Source organism: Budorcas taxicolor, chromosome 17 (assembly GCF_023091745.1).
Source record: "Budorcas taxicolor isolate Tak-1 chromosome 17, Takin1.1, whole genome shotgun sequence".
NCBI classification, from domain to species: domain Eukaryota; kingdom Metazoa; phylum Chordata; class Mammalia; order Artiodactyla; family Bovidae; genus Budorcas; species Budorcas taxicolor.
Window position 1 is genome coordinate 42,505,916 of NC_068926.1, and position 17,120 is coordinate 42,523,035.

The 17,120-nt window shown below is 45.9% G+C and overlaps 1 protein-coding gene across 1 annotated transcript in view; it reads left to right on the forward strand.

Annotated features, from left to right (window-relative positions):
* The first annotated feature begins 2,840 nt into the window (after positions 1-2,840).
* The window catches only part of PDGFC (platelet derived growth factor C), a 238,518-nt gene continuing 224,238 nt past the window's right edge, over positions 2,841-17,120 (forward strand). Inside the window, exon 1 of the mRNA XM_052654902.1 lies at positions 2,841-3,111. Within this exon, the coding sequence (XP_052510862.1) occupies positions 2,841-3,111 (271 nt within the window). The remainder of the gene's footprint in view (positions 3,112-17,120) is intronic.

Here is a 17,120-nt window from a genome sequence, read left to right on the forward strand (position 1 = left end):
AGATCCCACTTTCCTAGGAAGGGTTTGTAAGCAGAATAGAGTAGGAAGACAGGCGGAGGATACAGTGTTAAAATAAACTTGCCAAGGGCAAGAGTAGTTCAGAAGACAGCAATTTAAGGACACTGGAGGGAACCCAGGCAATACAGATGTGGACATGGTCAGGTTTGGGGTCCTGTAGGAGCACCTGGCTGGCTTTAATTATAAGGCCAGTCTTAAAGCAATCTATAGAATATGGATGAGGTGAAACCCAGAGCTGGAGTATTATTCCTGATCACCTGTAACTTTTCAAATGCATCCTCCATACTGAAATTCTAGGGCAAATTTAAGTGACTCCAATAAAGAAACCTGCCAGTCAGGCAAGAGTATTTATTTATGACCCCTTCGGCCAGGTACTCTTCTGGCCGAGAGGAAATGATACAAAATAAAGGGCATCCTCACCCTTATGATCTCATGAAAGCAAATGGATTGAATTCGCGTGCGTGCGCACGCACACACACACATACACACACACTCACACACACATACACTCTATGTGGGTGGTCATCAAACTCAACTATATAGACATAACAGCCTCATTTATTAATAGAAAAATCCTGATTAGAAAATTAAATGTACCAAATTAGAAAAATTGGGGAGTAATTAATTTTATTACAAATAGATTAAAGTGTGTTCATAAAACATGTCTTTTATATAACGAGTCTCATTAAGCCTTTAAAACTGAGAACACTCCCTCACCCTCCCACAAATCTACAGAAAACTCTTGGAACCTGTTATTTATTGTGCAAATATGGATACACACTGGCCTTGAGGAGCTGCTGGAGTGAATACAATGACAAGGCCTGTGTCCTGCTAAACTGTAACTTCTTCAAAGACTGGGCTTTCCTTACTGGCCTTGACATCCTGCACTCTGGATACAGAGGTGGTGAAGGAGTAAGAATGAAAGGATGGTCTAGGTGAGTAAAGGTTCAAAGAGGAGATGAACTTAGGAGAATTTTAAGAAGGAAAGAAAGCAGAGGACTAGGATGTTAAGTGGGTCAAGTGGGTTGGTCTCAGTGGGCTTCCAAGCTTAGGAAGAGGACCTGACATTTTCAGCCTGACTGAGGAAGTGTCTGCCCCGTTAGGTCCAGGGGACGTCTGAGTATCCCTGGATCTTTGTCAGGGCAGCTCTCCCCAGTCCTCATGGAGGGCCTAACAGGGTGAGAAAGCAAAGCTACTTAAAAAAGAAACATTGAAACTCCACGGGATTTCAGCTTATGGCTTCCTTGGTGGCTCAGCGGTAAATGCAGGAGACACAGGCTCAATCCCTGATTTGGGAAGATCCCTGGAGAAGGAAATGGTAACCCACTCCAGTATTCTTGACCGGGAAATTCCATGGACAGATGAACTTGGTGGGCACAATTCATGGGGTCGCAAGAGTCAAACATGACTTAACGACTAAACCATCACCACCATCTCTGCTCACATCTTAAGGATCCATCCTTCAGTCTGACTCCAGGTGGAGTATATACCCGAGTACAGCCTGTCAGTTTGCATCCGCTTGTCGACAAGCGGTTGGAGGGTATTTCTTCTTTGCCTGCCCTGGCCCTTGCCTGATCCTGATTTAAGGCAAGTTTCAGGAGGCCGGAGACTTATGTCTGTTTTCATTTCTGCAGTGCCTGCCTTCGTAGGCATTCAGTCAACAGAGCGTTCGTTAAATGAATAAATGTGATTATTCTGGCCATTTGTCTTCGTTTGTCTTTACTTTTGCTTTTTCCACCCCCTGCTTCAGAGTTGTTAACAGGAAGGAAAGAGGTCCCTTCGTACCTTCAGCCCACAGTCGCTGGCCAAGGGTCCCGGCCCAGCCCTTTGGGAATGGGGATCCCTCGGGAAGGAACAAGGAGTCCTGGCTCAGGGGCGGGGAAGAGGGAAGAGGCAGGAAGTTCTTCCCACTTCTTCTGGCTCCCGCGGCATCCGCAGCGCCCGGCCCGCCCGTTATTTGGGGCTCGGGGCGTCCGGGAAGGGGAGCTCGGGCCGCTCGGGCGCATCCCCGTCCGGGGCCCTGGGCACCCAGCCCTCCCGCAGCACCCCGTCAGCGCTGGCACCTGCCGGACCGCCCGGCGGCGGCCCCGGCGAGCGGGACCGGGGCCCCCCCGCCGCCGCGAAGGTGGGGAAGGGGAGGGGACAGGCGAGCTCGCGCCGGCCTGCTGCGCGCCCGGGGCCCACTCGCGGCGCCGCCGGAGCGCGGGGGAGGGGACGGCGAGCGCCCCCGGCGCGACCCCAGTCCGACCTCCAGAGCTGCGCCGGGCGAGGGCGCCCGGGCCCGAGAACTCTGCTCGCGGGACCCGCATCCAGGTGCCGGCTCCGCGCTGCGCGCCGGGCGAGGAGCGCGTCCCTCGGCCTCCCTGCGCCCGGCCCCGGGCGGCCTCGGCCTGGACCCGGGCCGGCTCGGGACCCCCGGCCCCGGCGCCGCGCTCGCGCCTGGGTCTCCCCTCCCCCTCGGGGTGGGGGCGGGGCGGCTGCGGCGCTTGGAGAGCGCATCGATCGGCAGCTTTGTTATTGATCAGAAAGTGCCCGCCGCCGACCCGGCTGCCGGCCGGCCCCGCGCGACCCCCAACCCGTTGCCGGTGCCGTCCCCCGGCTGACAGGTGCTCCCAGCCCCTCGCCAGGGACTCCTCGGCGCGCCCGGCTCCCCGCGTCCCCACCCCCCTTTCCTCCCTCGCCTTCGCCCCCACCCCACCCCCACCGCCTCGGCACAGCGCAGGATTTGTTTAAACCTTGGGAAACTGGTTCAGGTCCAGGTTTTGCTTTGATCCTCGGCACAAGCTGGAGACGCAGAAGAGGGCCCTCGGAGAAAGTCTTGGATGGGAGTATGTGGAAAGTGCCCCGCGAGGCTCGGCGGCCAGAGCAGGCGCGGCGCGTCCCGCCCGGCGCGGCCCTCCCCCGGCGGCGCTGATCCCGGCCCGGAGCCCCGCTCCCCAAGTGCCCGCCGACCGCGCGCCCGCCCGCTCAGCCCAATGCTCCTCTTCGGGCTCCTCCTGCTGACATCCGCCCTAGCCGGCCAGAGACCCGGGACCCGGGCTGAGTCCAACCTGAGCAGCAAACTCCAGCTCGGCAGCAACAAGGAGCAGAACGGTGAGTCCCCCCCAGCTCCTTCTCCCGCTCGCTTCCCGCGCCGCATTGTGCACCCGGGCGGGATGCACCCGGCCCGCGCTGGGACGGACGCCTCCGCGCGTGTTCGCAGGCACCGGCTTTCGGAGGTTCAGCGGAGTTTGCAACTTCGGGAGCGGCCGCCGTGGCTCCAGCCCGGCGGCGTGAGTGTCTCTGCGGGCGCACCCGGAGAGGGGACATTCGGGGAGCCCCGGGAACGTCGGTGCCAGCGTGCCTTGCAAGAACTCTTGTTGCCAGAGTTCTAAGTTCAAGAACTGCCTCTAAATCCGAAGCCAACACGAATGAATCTTGGCGTGTTTGACTTTACTCAGAGTTTTTTGGATTGGGGAGGGGTTGTCCCAGGACGTGTATCAACCTCATTAATTGAAGCGCTCTAAGTGGAAAGACATCAATTAATCAATAAATAGATAGTAAAGCGGTCAAGAGGTCATGTGGATGTCTTTAGGAGGTATTTAAAAAATGAATTTCTCTTGCGCTTTTTTTTTTTTTTTTAATATGCCTTTGTACTCTAGCCCTTACCTTTCTGGTGGTGTGTTTTTATATGCGATGGTGAGTGGCTGCTATTTTGTGTGTGCTGGAAACGACTTAATCCTGCATAGGAAATGAGAATTACTTTCAGCTTTCAAGTGTACCTGAAATGTTTAGAAAACTCTCAGATGCAAGTTCCCTTGGGCTGGGATTGCACAGGGCTGGAGAAAGGCTCCTTTCATGAAGCCAGGGCTGCTTCAGGGTGTGTAATTTGCTTAGCCTCTGAACTCCATATGATTTACATCATTCAGTTTCTAAACTCTTTTGCTCTTGATCTACCATTATGAAGTCATTTTTGAGACTACTTTGTAAATAGAAATTTTATACTGCACATGAAACCACAATGGTAATGCAGGCTGTCTAAAATTAGAATATTAAACACGCTGTTTACAAGCAGTGGCTCTAAGTTTTATTTGAAAAGAAATGTACATGTTTTTACTGCTTTGTGTGCCATCTATTTAGAATGCAAGAATGCTGTCTCTTCATTAACCAGGCGACATGAACATAAGCAGCATACTTAGGAGATTGGAATGGTGTACGCCGTGTTTTTAAGTCTGAGCACCATTTTCTCCATGTTTTGGGGGCGTTTCCAAGCTTTAGTTTTGTACTGAAACTCTCCAAAGTGTTCACCTTTAAGAAAGCACAGAAAGTTCTAAAGTACAGAAGGAGAGAAAATAAGGATTCCTGGGACCTTTGTAGCCATTATGTGTATTTATTGTACTGGTAGCAAGACAAGCTATCACATTCATCAGCTAGACTTAATGTGGCTGCTTCTTACAACTTGTTGATGTGATGGCACATGGCACCTGCAGGCTGCTTGAGCTGCTGATCAAAAGGCAGCCTAGGGATCCATCTCTAATCACGGGGACTGCAGAGGACTGGGAGAGGGGTGATCAAAGAAGTCACAGCATCAGCTGTACCCTGGCAGGAAACAGATCAGACCAACCTTTGTTCTTTCTCATGTAAAATAAATGTCAAGCTCAAAATATTGCCTCTTACTGGACAGACTTTCTCAAAATGAGTATGCATGCTATTCCTGGCTTCTGGCTTCTGTTTTTTGCTTTTCCTGCCCCAGGTCACTTCTCCTGCTGCTCTCACATATCAGGCCTGGCCTGACATCTCTTATGTTCCTGAGTCCCTTTAGGACTTGTACCCGTCATTGTCCTTTCCTTGTCATTTTGTCGTGTGGTCCATGTGCCACCATCCCTTTTAACCAGACTCCAGAACTTTCACAGAATCCTAGGCTACTTCCTGGAGTAGGTGCACACCCTCCTGAGGGATGGGTTCATGAAGTCAGGCCACGCACATTCTGTTGCCATCAGAGACTGGGCCATTTCTCTTCCTAAAATGCATGACGCTAAAAATAGCTCGGTTGTTTCCTAATCTGTGGGCAGAGGACTGGGCTATGTTTAGCCCTATGAGGGTTGGCCTCCGGAAGTAAGTGGAGGTGGAGGCACCACTCACCTTGCGCTGTGTAGTCTGAGAAGCGAGGCGATCAACGCTAGGGGGCGGTATAGAGCTATTTTCCCCGCACAGGCAAGTTCTAGGACGGGAGGGTAACAGGTAGTTGCTGATTAAGATTCCCCCGGGGAATGTGAACAGTTTGTGTGACTTTCAAATTTTCCACCCTGTCAAGTGGGCATTTTTTTGTCCTCCTGTTGAATTTTGATTGATTTTTGCTCGCCCTGTTGCTCTTCTCAATTTAGGTAAGTGTCTAATCCTGAAAGTACAGACCTACCTGAGGATGCCACCTAAAAAATGCCATTGGCCCAGTTTGTAATGGATCTTTTTCTGAAAGAGCTTCTAAGTGCGAAATGTGAAATGTCCAAACTGACCTATCATGACCATAGGAGTTCATTTTGACTTTCATGGACCCCTTCTCCACCATGGGACTGTTTTTTCTGGAGTATTCCAAAGTCTCCTGTGATATCGACCCCATCAAATCCCCAGGCCTGCTCAGTTTCAGATCAGCTGGGTGTCCTGAGATGTGGTATAAATGGAGATTGACTGCTGTAGCCAGTGTGGGTACTTGGATTTACACTGGGGCAAGGGAGATGTTTCAAAGTTATCCTTGGGAGATCAGTGTCATTTACCCAGTTAATTAAGTATTTGGATGTTTACTTAAAACTATGTTGCAATTCTTGCCGCTTTACTGTAAAGATAATTGTATCCTCCAGTATCACCTGTTACCTCTGTGTCTTTTGTTTCTGCCCGTGCCATGTGGCTTGTGATATCTTAGTTCCCCACCGAATATGGATTGAACCTCCCGAGTGAAATCGCCGAGTACTAACCACTAGACTATCAGGGAAGTCCCGTCTTTGTGTTTTCATCCTTCACACGACTCCTAGCAATGAAGTCTCACATATCCACCAAGGAGTTCCACCCAGATTTCACTTAAAGAGGGAGATAAAAAACCAGAACGCTGAGGTAGGCAGGGTTTCTTACCTGTACACTCATGCCTATGGAAAAATTACTGTGATCTGTGTGCACTTATTTTAGAAGAGGATGCCTCCCAAGAAATGAATAAGTTCCAAGATACTGTAGCAGAAGGAACCCTATATATCACAAACAAAACAAAACTCAGCTTATTTGTTCATCCCCTGTGTGTGGCCCCAGCTGGGCTTCCCAGGTGGCTCTGTGGTAAAGAATCCACCTGCCAGGGCAGGCGCTGAAGGAAACTGGGGTTCGATCTCTGGGTCAGGAAGATGCCCTGGAGGAGGAAACGGTAACCCACTCCAGTATTCTTGCCTGGACAATACCATGGACAGAGTAAAGGAGCCTGGTGGGTTATGTCCATAGGGTCACAAAGGTCAGACAGGACTGAGTGACTGGGCACATACATGTGTAGCCTCAATAGACGCCAATCCCAAGTGTCTGGACTAAGGCTTCACCTGCCTTGTGTCACTGGACAGGCGTCTTTAATTACCCACAGCCCTGAAACATGCTTCTGACTTCATCTTCTTCAACTATTGTGAGTGTAGATTTGGAACATGCCTCTATTGGGGTTGTCCTTATAAACATCACTTTTAAAAAATTGAGTAAAGTTGGTCTTTAATCTTATGTAATGTACAGTATAGTGAGTCACAATGATTACAGTTTATACTCCATTTATAGTTATTGTAAAGTATTGGCTACATTCCTGTCTGGTGTAATATACCTTGTAGCTTCTTTTATACATAAGAGTGGAACTTCTAGTTCCCTATCCTTGTAAGCTCCTCCTCCTTCTCTCTCCCAATGTGTATCATTTATCATGTGTGCTCTTTTCCTCAAGGACTTTTGTGGCCTGTGAAGCCATTTACTTTGGGGACAAATGGTCCCCTTGTAATGTGTCACTGAGTACGTGTATCTTGTATTTGTGGCTTTTCTGTCATTTTCAGTGCCAACTTTCTCCTCCTCTGGCCAGTATGTCCCTACCCAGCACCCCCCCACCATTCTCAGGGAGCCACTTCAAAGCTGTATTTGAAGCAGAACCGGTCATCACAATCCTCAGAATACTGTCCAGGAGTAAAGAACTCTGCCCAAGGACTCAAGGGACTTTCCTGTTAGTCTGTAAATTGTCATGAAAGACCTTTGTGACAATTATTTTTGTTGTTTAGGGTTTTTTTTTTTTAACTTCCTCCTGGTTCTCTGCTCTCTTTGGGATGGTTGAGGAAGTGGAAGAAGTGAAGTACCGTTATGTAATGATGAATATTGCTTTTCACAAGAGGTGACCAGAAAAACCCCCTCTATTTTATGGTAACTTTACTTATCCTACCAACTCTTAGCTTTTATGCTTAATCTGATATACTTGGTGATTACTTCTAAAAGGTGATTAGAAAGTACAAAGATCTGTGTGAAGCTTCAGGGACTACGTATCATTTGTGAATAGTTTTAAGTAGATGCTAGCGGCCGACCCTAAACTTTCCTCTTTGTTGTGTTTTGTAGATCCCTGTCTTGGCCACTGGGATCCTAGCTTGGTCTATTCTTATTTCATCCTTCCTAAAATTGATTTCTTACGTATATTCTGGGCATTCTCTTCCACTTCATGTTTTTTCAAAATTTTTGGTGCTAAAATTTTGCTGTACCTGTAAATTGAAGACTTTTTGTAGAAATAGAAATCTAGTGATCATGCGATGTGTGTTAAATAGGTCAGAATTGAATCAATGCATTTGTAATATCCACCCTCTCCAAAGTCCCCAAGACTGCTAAACATTTCCCCAAAGGTTTCTGTTTTGTTTTTATTTTTAAAATTTTAAGTTTATTTTATATAGGAGTTTATTTTATATTGTTTATTTTATATTTTATATTTGTTGATTAACATAGTTGTGTTAGTTGTAGATGGATTTCAAAGTGATTCAACTATACATACACTTTTATGCCTTCTTTTTCAAATTCTTTTCCCATTTAGGTTATTCCAGAATATTAAGCAAAGTGGAAGTTTCTGTTTGTAGCAATCAACATGGTAAAAGTCGTAATAAAAGTCCCTTCATTTACTTTGTCTGATTTTAATTTTTCTGATGATTTTAGTTGAAAGCATTATCTGTAGTCAGAATGTCTTTGTATCAACGGTCCCCAACTTTTTCAGCACCAGGGACGGGTTTCATGGAAGACAGTGTTTCCACAGACCAGGGTTGGGGAGATAGTTTCAGGATGATTCAAGTGTATTACATATATTTGCACTTTATTTCTATTATTAATACATCAGCTCCACCTCAGACCATCAGGCATTTGATCCCAGAGGTTGGGGATCTCTGGTGTATATAATGCTATATCATTTCTGTATAACTCATTGGTTAAGGCAGTCTCTGTGAATTATTTTTCTCTACCACTGTCTCCACCTGCGATATTTTTTTCTTGCATCTCTCTTTCCTGTCTCCTGAGGACATGTCTAGTGGTTGATTTTTGGCTAGTAACCCCAGGTACGACCACACCAATTGTGGAAATATTGGAACATCCCCAGAGGGATGGGAAGGAGCCCAGCTGCTCCTCCAGGACAGATGGAGCATCTTTGTGCCTGGCCCAGCTCTGGACATCGGAGGCAGTGCCCTAGCCTTGCTGGCCTCCTTCCTGATGAATCTCTGTGCCTGCCGCTCTGATGATTAAGCCTTTTGACACTTTCTGCTGTGGACAATTTAGTTCATAATGGAGTTAAAACTTCTGTCTCTTCTCCCCACTGCTGGGCACTCAGGCCCTATGCACCTGCGCTTGAAGGACCGAGGGAGGAAAAAAGGGTACAGCCTCCTTCAAGCCTTCTTCTTGCAGCTTCTTTGGTTCGAGCCAAGGGTGTGTGTGTGGGTGAGATGGGGCAGGGGATGTGGCACAGATGACATGGGATTGGAGCACTCAGGTGCTTGATCCTGGGGATCCTGCTTCCCCAGGTGACACTGAGCAGCTGCTCCCCACTGGGTATCACCTTCCTGTTATCTGGGTTAAAGAGACCGTCTGCTCTCTGAGGCCCTTTTTCTAACTACTTACATTAACCACCCCTGTTCATCACATCAAGGTGAACCCACTCTTTGGTATTCTGCTTGTTGTTTATTGGTTTATTTGTTGTCTCCATGCCCTGATCCCCACCCTGTAGAATGGCAGGTCCCTGAGAGCACAGCCCTGTCTGACTTGTTCCCTGTGGATGCTCCAGGGTGGGGAACTGAGGGTGTCATATGTTGAGTATTTGTTGGATGCTTCTGGATGTTAGTGTCTTGTTCCAGGAGGACTCTGGCATTGCCTGGAACGTGCAGGCCATCTTGGAAGATGGCATTTTGACACTGCAGCTTTCACATTGCTTGACTGTTTTCATAGGAAGAGAAACTTGCTTATTGGCTGGGATGGGAGATGCCAATGAGAGTTTTACTTTGTCATTTTGGTAAATGTCCCACGTTACCAGGAGTGTACCAATTCGGTGCGTAGGCTTCCTAGAAGTGGTTCTAGTGACTGTCTTAGAAGTGCCACTCTGCTAGGCACCCTGCAGGTGGACCACGTGTGGTCAGGCTCCTGCACTGCCCAGGATGGTGAACTCTGAATGGCTGATACAACTCCAGAACTAGTGTGCTTCCCTCCTTCTGCTTGTGGTGCACAGGTTAGAAATCAGCAGTAAGTCTGGTGTGTGGAGCCTTAGAGCTGGAGGGGTCCCAGGAATCTGTTCCCACTGATGTTTAAAGTGAGGCCTGGACCACCAAGGTGACTTGGTCAAGGTCGCCCTGGAGGGCAGCCAAGTTCAACGGCTCATGTACTGATCTGTTTTTCTTCCAGGAGAACCAATTAGGCAAATGGAATTCTAGTGTCAAAATTCCAACACTCCGTATAAAAGCATTTTTTTACTGCTTTATGAGGTTTCATGCTTTGGGGGAAGTAAGGGGAGGTGGGGCTCCTTTGATCCTGAAACATTGTTTATGGGAACATGAAGGACAACAATCTTAGAATAATCACACTAATTAAACATAATTGGCTAATGTCTATTGTAATAATGATGTTGTGGTGGAAATATGACAGTTTGGCAAATGACTTGAAATACTTCCTTTAGAATTGTGATGTGTTGAGATCTTATTTTCAGTGGGTCTGTGGATGAACAGTGTTTAGTTGCATATTTTGCCATATTTGTTGAGGATGGTGAAGAGGAAGACTGACAACCTGGCTTCACAGGGAGCTTTTCTTTTGCTTTCTGTTTTTTATTTTGGCAGTTTTGAACATTTTATTTAGCAGGATGTCTCATTGGGAAAAGTACCATCGAAATGAGTGGATGAACGTGGTTTAGTGAGCTCTAGGGTGCACAGCCTGTTATTCTTATGCAGTGGATTTAGTGAATGATTTCAGCCTTTATTTACACTATATTACGGGATTTCCTAGTCAGAGGTTCAGATTGCTCTTAAAGCCAAGAGCATCAAGGAAATTAATTTATACCTGTGGACTTGAATGCTTTCCTAAAACAGGATTCACTTACCTTTATAAAAAATTGTGTTTGCAGAGTTCAACATCTGAGAATAGTTGAGCTGCAGTTATAAAGAGGAGTTACTTTCTTATATTTATATAAGTCACATTACTACGAGTGATGTTTTTTGGTAGCATCAGCTCATTTTGTCTTTTACATTATGAGGATACGTTGTAAATGGAGTTCAGCTCCTCTTACCTGCTCTCTGCCTCCACATCAGACCTCTTATGCCACCTTCGAACTGGTGACAGAGCAGCCTCCTTCCTGGACATCCGCCTTGTTGCAAAGCCAAACCATCTTTGCCAGACTGGCTTCAGTAATTTTACTTTCTTAGTGTTAGGCTTAATTCCTTTTTAATTTTCAATCTGTGATTTTTTTTTTTTTTTTTTTTTGGTATTTGGCATTTCCTCTATTGCATAGTAGTTGAGCCATTTCTCAATCGGGGAGGGGTGTGTGTGTTGGATTGTTGCCAGGTTTGGAGGAGCCGAGGCAAAGTGGATGTCTGGCTCTTTGAGGAAACCAGCATCCCCGGCAGTGTGAGGTCCATTGATGATAATAAGTATAAGGATACGGTTCTGTCTTGCGCTTATGTCCACTGCGCTCTGATGAGAAACCAGGAAGCGCTCCTGGAAAGGGCAGCATCTGGAAGCATCCTTTGGGGGCGATTCAATGGGACGAAAGGGTTCTTAGTAAGCCTCTGGTTTTCTGATGCTTAATGATGACCCCGCAGGAGAGCCTGTTAGGAGCTACTGTTGTGCTCAGCAGTTGCAGACAGTATGGAGTTTATCTCTCTGTAACCTCCCCTTGTGGTATTAGGGAAAACACGGAGGCTTTACTGGCTAAGTAGCCAAGGTCGCACAGCTGGTAAATGTTTGGATCTGGATCTGACTCCAGGCCAGGACTCAGAGCCACGTGCCTCCCCTTCATGACTTAATGGTCTAGTGTTTTATTAGAACATTGTTTTAAACAGCAAATATTTATAAGTGTCTACTCTGTGCTAAGCTCTGCCCTCGGTGCTGGATACACAGAGAAGAAGACTCGCTCCTCATCCTTGCAAAGCTCTGTCCAGGGAGGACTGTGGCTCCGAGTTCATCTCCTGGGGTGTTGGTTCTGGGCTCCCGGTGCTGTGGGAATGCAGAGGGCTTTACCATACTCTCTCACTCTGTGAAGCTCTGCTGATTGACCAGGTGGTGGATTCGACCTGGGAAAGAAGCACATGGAGAAAAGCCCCCACAAAGGAGTTGACATGTTTTGAAACAGGCTTGAAGAGGGAAAAAGAGGAAAGGGTTCTAGGCCGAGGACACCCTGCATCAGAGAGTAGAAACAAGTCTGGGGCCCAGGGTAAGCAGAGGTGGGGGAAGATTCAAGGGCCGGATGCTGTTTGCAGGGAGTGCCTCCTGCAGGGTTGGCAGCTCACAAACAGAATTCCAGAAAAGCTTGTCTTCACTCTGCAAACAATAGAAGCTGGAGAGGGTATGGAGACAAGGGAACCCTCCTACACTGTTGGTGGGAATGGACATTGGTGTGGTCACTATGAAGAACAGTATGGCAGGTCCTCAAAACACTGGAAATATAGAGCTGCCATATGACCCAGTAATCCCACTACTGGGCATACATCCAGAGAAAAGCAATTCAGAAGGGTTCATGCACCACAGTGTTCATAGAAGTACTGTTTACAACAGCCAGGACATGGAAGCAACCTGTGTCCATTCACAGATGAATGGTTAAAGAAGATGTGGTTCATACACATATATAATGGAATATTACTCAGCCACAAAAGAATGAAACAGTGTCATTTGTAGAAACATGGATGACTTAGAGATTATCAGACTAAGTCAGAAGAGGGAGACAAATGTCATATGACATATGTCACTTATATGTGGAATCTAAAGTAAAAAAGATACAAATGAACTTATTTACAAAACAGACATAGAGAACAAATTCAATGTTACCAAAGGGGAAAGGTGAGAGAAAGATAAAGTAGGAGTTTGGGACTGACATATACACCCTACTATATATAAAATAAATAAGCAACAAAGACCAACTGTATGGCATAGGGAACTATACTCAATATTTTGTAATAACCTATAAAATAAAAGAATCGGCAAAAGAATATGTATATACACACATGTACATACCAAATACATACATGCATACACATGTATATTTACACATGCACACACCAAATACATACATATACACATATGTGTATATATACACACACGTGTACGTGCTCAGTCTCTTCAGTCGTGGCTGACTCTCTGCGACACTATGGACTGTAGCCCACCAGGCTCCTCCATCCGTGTGATTCTCCAGGCAAGAGTACTGGAGTGGGTTGCCATGCCCTTCTCCAGGGTATCTTCCTGACCGAGGGATCAAACCCGGATCTCCCTCATTGGAGGCAGACACTTTAACCTCTGAGCCACCAGGGAAGATATATATAGTATCCATATGTATATATTCAGCATGTATATACATACACATACATATACTGAATGACTGTGCTGTACACCTGAAACTAACACAGCTTGGTAGATCAACTGGACTTCAATAAAAAAAAACACGAAAGATTGTCTCCATGTTTAAGATTGGTCAGAAGCTTCCAGTTACTTTATAGGCAGGCAGGCAGCAGAATTCTGCACTGGTGTGAGCAGAGAAGGGCTTATTGGGGTTTTCTTGGGAAGTTCTGAGCCTGTCTGGGGGCAGAAGCTCAAATACGGGAAGCCAGTGTCCACACTGCTCTCTGTTGCCTGCTATTTACATGAGTAAACAAAGAGCTAACTTCACACTTCATTCACAAAATGGGTGGCAGGCAGAAGGAGGCGGGGTGCAGGACCAGGATGGGGTAAGGGGGCAGTGTACCTGCAATTAGTGTAATGAAGCTCTTCCCCTGACAGGATTAAGGGAAACAGCCTTTGCACTTTCAAGGGAAAAGAGTTTCCTGGAAAAGTAATTCTTGTGAGGTAATGGAAATGCAGGAGGTTGGACCTGGTTCCTTGGACACAGTGCTAGAAATATTTTGAGGTATTTAAGGATTTGAAATGAATGCACTCGCTTGGTGGATGGGCTGTGTGCATCTCATGTCATTTTTTTGAAGTCAGGCTATTTGCATTCCAGGAAAGCCTTGTTCCTGAGTGGACACTATTTTAAAATTTTCAGCCTTTGCAAGATGGTCTTCGGCTTCTTTGCTCTGAATATGCACAGCTGGCCCTTGCACCTGCCTTGGGAATCAGTGCACAGATCAGAAACCATTAACAACAGAAGCTGGCCTTCCGTGGTGCTTATCTCGTGTTGTTTCTGGCAGTTATTTTTGCTGGGTATTTATAAGGACATCTGTCTTTTAAAGAGTGATGTTTTTATCCTTTTTTTTTTTTCCTTGGCTGAAGAATAAATCACAGCTTGTTTCCTTACTGCCACACACATTCATGGTCTGAGGTGATTATAAATGCAAATTGTAAGTCATTAAAGTGTTATAATGTCTTTTTCTGTGGCGGCAGGTGATGTTTAAAATCACTGTATGAAGAAGGATCATTTGCTTAGAATGTAATTAAGAGATGGGAACAGATGAGAAGAAAAAAAAAAATCCAAGTTCTTTCCTGGAAAATTCTTACTAGGTTTGGAGAAAAGGGGAACTTCAGGGTTCATTTTTGATGTATCTTACTTTAAACTTGATGGTGATGGGAGGGTACACATGGTTTAAGAACACAGGAAAACATAGTAACTTCCAGCACTTTCATATTTTTCCTTGGAGATAGATTAGATTCTTAGAGTGTGACTTGCCATCTGATTAGCCTCTCAAAGGATGGAGATTGAACTCCATAAAGACAAGAAGCCAAGCTGGCTAGTGCTTATGGAGGGCCAGAGATGGGGTGTCCTGGAGGCAGGTCTCCCCTGCTGGTAATAGATTTCTGTTGTGGGTCATAAAAGGTATTGGGGTGGCTTCCTGTTAAATAAGCAGCAGTGTTTCAATTCATGTGTTTTGTGACTGCTTTTACTTTTATCTGTAAACTAAAGTGCACTCTATCTGGAGATCCGCATGGAAATGAGTTGCCTCTGTGATACAGGAGATGAGCTCTCATAGCAAACTACCGTTTCTAGAGTTTCAGATGCAGTTTCTTGTATAGCATAGATGTATATGATGGCCTCAGCTGTATCTTTATTTTGTGTTAGTCACAAAACCTTTTGTAGAAGAATCAACAATCAAAAATAGCAGGCAATTCCTGGCCAAAATCTGCCCAAGATATTGAGAGATGTTGAGAGAATCTAGATTCCTCATTGATAAAGGTTAACCCTTCAAAAAGTGGTTCCTAGTTGAGACTGTTCATAGGCTTGATGTTTACAGGCATGATTAAATATGAAATATTAAGAATTAAATAATCTGTATTTTTGTTCTTAGTACTTTTTTCATCATCGTAGAAGATGCGTCTTTCATGTATACTGATCACTTTTAATGGGCACCGGTGGACACCTCTTAAACTAACTGCTCTCGAAAGGTTCCTTTTGAGAATTAACATTTACATCCTCAGAAATCAATTATGGTGTCTGGATCCTAATTTCCTTGCAATCTTCCTTTGTGGTCACTTCCAAATGGCCAACCTACTGTAGCAAAACACTCAGAGGTGCAAATCTTCTGGAAGAAGTGCAAATGCTATACTTTTGCTTGGAAAAATGGGAAAGGAGGACTTCTTTAATATATCTGCTGGGCATTTAAAACTGCACAAAGCACAGGAAATAGTTTGGGAGTGTGGGAGCGTGTGGTGTTTCCAAGTACAAACATTGTTTTGAAAATTTCCCCGGTAGTGGTGAATTATATGAGACCACGTCCAGCTAAGGAGAGCTTGTTTAACTGGCTTGTGGTTCTGGGGTTCATTCAAACACTCTTAAACAAAATAAAGAGAGTGGATGTAATGACTTCTTTATGGAAAGGCCGTAAAAAGGTACAGAGTGTGTAAACAAATTGAGTCATTTACTACATGTTTCAGTGATAGATTTGCAGTCCGAATTCAGGGTTGTGTATTATGGTTTACAGGCTCTGACCATATTCTGCCTTAAAAATGAAGTTACAAGCTTGTTTTTTGGTTTGTTTGTATGTTTGCTTTTCTTTGGTGCATGGAAATCCGTTTTTGCTATTTTATGTGACAGCTTGAAAAAATACTCACAGTTCTGAACATCGACTTGTATGCTGGTATCAACTTTGGAAAACGGTGAGAAACTCACGTGTGAAAAGTTGAACTGACCTGATTTTTGGTAGCCCTGGGTTCTAGTCAAGAAAAATAGGATGATTGAAATTGAAGTTTTCCTTCTGGGCTCAGGCATGTCCAAACTAATTGTAAAATAATTGTTCTGGCTAACGAGAGCAGGCCCGTAACTACAACTATGTAAAGTAGAAATCCAACAACAGTTATGATTTACAGTTACGGTAACTCTGCCAATGTTGTAATAAAACCTCCATTATAACCAACCTACAGTCACATTCATTCCTCTTAGTTGAGGCCGAGGTAAGAGTCCTCTCCCGAGTGGTCTTGCTTTCGAGAGTTGCTGCTGCATTAGGACATTCATTGATCTCCTCTAAGCTTGGTATGAGGGCTGCGCCATCCAGTGAACGGGAGGCGGGTGGGGTAAGAGTCAGAACACGTGGTTCTGCACACCGGTCCTGGTGACTAGCTGCAGCGGAAGCCAGAAATAAATTTGGAAATTGAAGTGAGGAAAGGAAACTAAATAATTTCTATGTTGATACCGTAACATTTATTCATTCTGTAACTTCTCTCCATCAAGGTTGGCTTGCCTGGCCTTAGAGGAAGTGGATTGTGTAAGAAACCTTGGTAAAAATCAATGAGCCTTTCTAAGTCCTGAAAACTAGTGGCATCGCACCATACTGGCAGCTTTCAAGTGTTCCTGCGGGAAGTTTGGCAGCGGAAATAGCTGCTCCAGCTCCACGGGCCTGAAAAACAAGGGACAATGGTGGATATTATAGCTTCTGTGTAATGTGTGACTTGCCATTTCCTTTATTCCCCCTCTTTTTAATGAATATGGGATACATGGCCATAAGTCTGTGAAAGATCTAGGGTCTGCCTTTAAATCAGATTCTTGGTGGTCTTGACAGCAGTTCAGAGCCTGTTAACCTCTTTTACGTAGCGCAGCATTCTGATGGTCATATGTGATCTCAGTACAGAGTGACCTGGGACCTGCCTGAAACCAGGAGGGGTCACAGCCTTCAACAGCTTATCTTGCAGAGGGGAGATGAGGCAGGCACTGGCCATGAAGGCAAGGAAAGGCAGGAGGATTTATAGCTAAGACCTTAGAATAGGGTTAGGGAGGTTGATAGGGCAGAAGTGCATTCTGAGCAGAGGCACCTGGATAGATGAGTCACCTGTGTTCCTGCAGAATCTGGGCTGCTGGAGTGGAGGTGGAGAGGGGGAGCTGCTGAGGAAACGTGCAGAGCAGGGAAGCCAGGAACCTCAATCTGTCTTGCAGTGTGTTGTGATGGAGACCTCTGGGTGAATCCCGGGGTGGGGGATGGTGGGAAGGGAGGCCCAGAGGA